We start from the raw sequence: 5133 nt of genomic DNA, 5'->3' as shown, positions 1-5133 counted from the left end.
TAATATGCCTCCATATTTTCAGTATTTTTAATCACACCCCTTCAGCATCATAATTGAGTATGTCACACGACACAACCACAATAATATTGTCACAACCAGATTATGTGACAAAACCACCCCTATAATCATTTTGAATCTTTGATATTTATAAATTTTAATCATAAATTTTTTTTGGTAGAATATCTTAAAAAAAAAATTTGTATTTATCTAAAAGACTTAAACCACCTAGGAATTTCAAAAATAAAGAAAAACTAGTAAAACAATAAGAAGAGAGAGGGTAGTTTTGTAATTTGGAGAGTTTTAGATGACAAAACCTGCAGTTTCCTAGTTGTTGAAAACAAAGAGAGGAAACAAAGAGAGGGAGGGGAAACTGAAAAAGCGAGGGATTTTGTGTGTTGTGTTACGGCGGTTGACGGCTCTCTTTTTTTCCTTCATGAATTGGATTTGATCCGTTCTGAGTTTATACATTTTATTTTAGTTAATCAAACCCTAATGTATTCTTCTTGTTTTAATTAGGTTAATTAATTATTATTTTTAATTAATTAACCAATTAAAATATACTTTATTAATGTGTTCTGTTATTCAGATTAAAATCTTGAGATTCTGTTTTTAACCTAAAAACCCTACTTTGAATGGCCATGACGGCTGATTCTACTGCCAATCATCACTCTCCACGTGGCTCGGGATTCTCCGGTGACGGTCTTTCTAGCCCTCAATTACGGCGCAAGAATTTGCCCTCGCCGTGGGCTCAGGTTGTACGAGGCGAGCCGGAATCAGTTTCAGCGGCTGTTCAACATTCTTCCCCATCGCCATCACCGCCACCGCCGCCGCTGACTTCTATATCTGAGTCAACCGATAACTTATCTTCCTCGAAGGTGGCTTCAGCGTCATCATCTCCGCCGCCGGATAATTCTATGGCTGCTGAGAACTTGGATGCTAATAACAGCAATGCGGCTCGCCCAAAGAAGCTGGCGTGGATCAAGCCATCAAACGGCGTCGTTGAGATTGGTCCTGTCATGGGAGCTGTTTCTTGGCCCGCGTTATCTGAATCCACTAAGCCTTCCCCAAAATCATCAGTAGCGGACTCCTCTTCTTCAAAAACCCTTTCTGATGGATCAGTTTCTAATAATCAGGTTCTGTTCCTATTTTTTTATTAATTTCTGTTTGGTTTCGAGAAAATACATAAATAAAAATATAATCTGATTTTTTTCTTTCTAGTACGTGGAACTTGCCTAATTAGGGTTTTTCTAGTCTATAATCAGCTATTGAGAAATTCAAGTTCTTTGGAGAACTATGGCGATAACGATTATTCGACATAGTTTGTTTCATTGATATTGACAGTTTTTATCGTCCCCATGAACGATGATTGATATTGTGTTTATAATAGGTGCCTGTAATTCCACATTTACCTCCGAAGCTCACTAGTCCTAACGCAAACCCTAGTTCGAACACAAATCGCACAATGTCAGCTCGACAAAGGTCGAGGCGCGGTGGCGGTGCAACCAGCTCTGGGGGTGGCCCTGCACAGACTGCTTTCACTCGGTCTCCTCAGCCACCTCCGCCACCTCCACCACTACCACAAGCATTCCCAATTGCAATGTCTCCAAATGGTGTTGGGAATCTTGTGCAGGCGTTTCCAGATCCTTCTCCAAGAGAGCCCCTATATAGAGGCAATAACTGGGAAACCAGAGCGGTGGGAGGATTTGTGTCGCAATCACATCCTTTGAATGAGCACCGCAATTCTTCACGGAGAGGTAACTATGGACCGCGTGGAGATGGTACTTACCATAACAATTATGGCAGTAGACGGGATCAAGACCGTGGAAATTATGCAAATGCCAGAGATGTTCATCTGCAGCAGCAAAGAGGTCCTCCGAGGGGCTTTGTTAGGCCTCCACCACCCACTGCTGGCACATTTGTACCACCTCAACCTATTAGACCTTTTACAAACCCCATTGCGTTTTCTGGTAAGTTTACTTTCCAAGGAATGTGTGCTTTTGGTTCTTATGATAGAATGTTGAAATGTAACATCTTATTCTTTCAGATTTCATATATCTCCATCCACATATGGAGCCCTTCAGGCCCTTCATGACTGCACCAATGCTTATGCCTGTTGCAGAACCTCCTCTGCAGACTATGTTAGTCCGTCAGATTGATTATTATTTCAGGTATTTTGATATTTTTGTTTTTCTTAGCGATGCTAAGTTAGCTTTAGTAATTGAGTTCCGTTCTTCTTTGATATGTTGAAAATACAACTGTGATTTACCCACTGCATGCTTGTTGTAGTGATGAGAACTTGGCAAGAGATGAATTTTTGAAGTCTAACATGGATGATCAGGGATGGGTAACCATTACTTTAATTGCAAGCTTTCCTCGAGTAAGTTATTGTAGTCAAATAATTGATTTTCTAGTTCTTCTTGATACTCATGATTAAATGACTTGGTACTTAAATTATCAACCTTTGTAGACTTTTGTGACCTTACGTGTATATGTCAAATTGTCCCCATTGAATGTCTCGGCTTTTAAGTGACTGGACTTCATCTGTGAAATTGATGTTCAATAGTATGTTCATTGACCAATTGACTTCACTAACACTCTCTTTGTTTGCTTTAAACTTTCTCTCAATATCAAGTTTATGTGAAGCCAAAATTCTGGCTTTATCTTGGATATTCATTTCCTTGTAAGTTTTTCATTGCTCTGAAGCTGTTGAAGGAGGCCATAATATGATTCTGCTTATGTATAATACATTAGCTCCTTGAATTCCTATCTACATATAGTTTGTCTATGTTAAGGGTTTCTGGGAGCGAGAGATGTACTTCAGTGGAAAACCTTACCTCACCAGACTGCCTGATTGCTGCTGCCTTTTTTGTCATAATTTTTTTTTTCTTCAGGGTGCTGGTGTGCTGGAAGGTTTGAGAAGCTGAAGAGTTGGTAGTGTGTAGTTGATTAACTCTGACCATGGTTTGAGCTTTAAAGTGTTTTTGTTGCGAACTAGTGTTAGGGGCTTAAGGTTATTGGTTGACATAGGAGTGGGAGATTGTGTTGTGATATTAGGCTGAAACAGTGAGGTAAGTGTAGTGAAATGAAGACGGGAGGTTGGAAGACAGCTAAGTTAGACAACAAGGACCCTTTACAAGGGTTAGTCTGGAAATATTTATAAGCCTATATTTCCTGGTCTTAGAAACTACAAATAGCCTTGAGTAGTAGTTATTTCAGATATTTACAAGTTCAAGCAGGACATCCATACCTCACTGTAAGCCGCCCTTTCTTTAATTAGCAATTATAGTGTAAACCTATGAGTGCTCTCCTGCCCTAACTCTGTCTCCTCGCTCTTCCAATAGAAGAGGGAAATGTGGTGAAATGAAGACGGGAGGTCGGAAGACAACTAAGTTATACAACAAGGACCCTTGGCAAGGGTTATTCTGTAAATATTTATAAACCTATATTTCTTGTTCTTAAAAACTGCAAATAGCCTTGAGTAGTAGTTATTTCAGATATTTACAAGTTCAAGCAGGACATCCATACCTAACTGTAAGCCGCCCTTTCTTTAATTAGCTATTATAGTGTAAACCTATTGGTGCCCTCCTGCCCTAACTCTGTCTCCTCCCTCTTCCAATAGAATTCATCCTTCGTTGCACGATTTTAACAGTCTATGGTCCGCATCCTTTATAGTGTCAAGATTTGCATTCTTTAATTAGCTATTATAGTGTAAACCATTGTTAGTGTTGTAATATGTTTTAATGGCTTATTTGTCTGGCTATACTTATTGCTAGTTGGTGTATGCTTTTCTATTACATTTAATTTAATTTCTTAGCATTTTTGTCCTAGAATTTTTTATTATTATTATTAGATGCCCTTGCAGAGATCAGGTTTTTCTCTATGGTTCTGTTTTTGCAGGTTAAGAATTTGACAAATAACATTCAGTTGATATTGGATTCCTTGAGAACTTCAGCTGTTGTAGAAGTACAGGTAACTTATGTGTGTTTGTTGTATATATCCGTCTAAAGCATCACAAATGCCTCACTGGAAATGGGTGACTTGACACCTAATGACTATCATTTTTGTGCTGTTCTTACCTTGTTTATTGCTGCAGGAGGAAAAGGTGAGGAGGCGTAATGACTGGATGAAGTATATTCCGCCTTCCAGTCGGGTTCTCACTGAGTCAGGACTAGCCTCTCCGAGTGGATCAAGTTATGGAGTGCTCACAACTGCATTTCAGAAGATCACAGTGGAAGGAGAAGATAATGCAAACCCTCACTCTGAAGATGCTTCAAGAAGACAATTCTCTGAATCGACTGGCCAGTCAAAACTCTGCAATGGAGATGGTTCTGAAGTTACATTATCAAACGAAAACTGAATTATGTAAGCCCCACTAAGTTAAAGCGCAATTCTATTGGATGGTGCTTGTTTTTGAAAGGGAGGGGGGCTGCTGCCATGAAAGGTGTATGAACATCTTTCTTTCTCTGTGGCAATTCTCAAATTTTGGAGGAATATTTTGCCGAGACAAGTTGAGGGAGTGAAAGAAATATATATAAATTATTTTTGGAATATAAAGAAAGAGAACAAAGTGAGACAAGAACAGCTTAAGATCATTGACTGGGTTGAATTATGAGGTTATTGCGTTGTATAGTTTGATATTTTGGATGGTTTTGTTCTTATTATTTGATGATTTCTTGTGGAATGGATAGTCATAGCATCCAAGAGAATTTCACAATTTTTACCTTGGCTATCAAATGTTTAGGTCCATAAACTCCAGATCTTGGGGGGTGGATTTAAACTGCTTTTCCATTTATTGTTTTTTACCATAAATGGGTTGATTTTCACCTATTTCTGCCGTCCAAGCCTCATGAGTCATGAGTAGTTAAAAGTTTTTTTTATCTATTTCTTATTCCCTTTTCAGTTAAACTTCTTATTATGCCTTGTCATTTGGCGAAGAGACGTGCATAAAGATTGCGACAATTAAAGGTTCTCTTTTTACGCGGTTTAAAAATGGTGAATACAACCTCAAATTTGATCTATTTCAATTAGGGAAAATGGATGGTTGTACAAATGGTGAATTCTATCCTTTGAGCTCTAAGATTTCTACTGTACCCATAATCCATTATCCATATTGTAAATATACTAAATGCAATA

At 38.5% G+C, this 5133-nt stretch overlaps 1 protein-coding gene across 1 annotated transcript; it reads left to right on the top strand.

Annotated features, from left to right (window-relative positions):
* Positions 1 to 306: 306 nt before the first annotated feature.
* LOC116141862 (la-related protein 1C-like) lies at positions 307 to 4720 on the top strand. The gene is made up of 6 exons (XM_031427332.1): positions 307 to 1133; positions 1388 to 1967; positions 2045 to 2168; positions 2287 to 2377; positions 3898 to 3969; positions 4094 to 4720. The coding sequence occupies exons 1-6, from the start codon at positions 633 to 635 to the stop codon at positions 4355 to 4357; spliced, it is 1632 nt and encodes a 543-aa protein (XP_031283192.1). The 5' UTR covers positions 307 to 632; the 3' UTR covers positions 4358 to 4720.
* The last annotated feature ends 413 nt before the right edge of the window (positions 4721 to 5133 follow it).

Source organism: Pistacia vera, unplaced genomic scaffold (assembly GCF_008641045.1).
Source record: "Pistacia vera cultivar Batoury unplaced genomic scaffold, PisVer_v2 Contig400, whole genome shotgun sequence".
In the NCBI taxonomy this organism is placed as follows: domain Eukaryota; kingdom Viridiplantae; phylum Streptophyta; class Magnoliopsida; order Sapindales; family Anacardiaceae; genus Pistacia; species Pistacia vera.
This window is presented reverse-complemented; position numbering and strand designations above follow the sequence as displayed.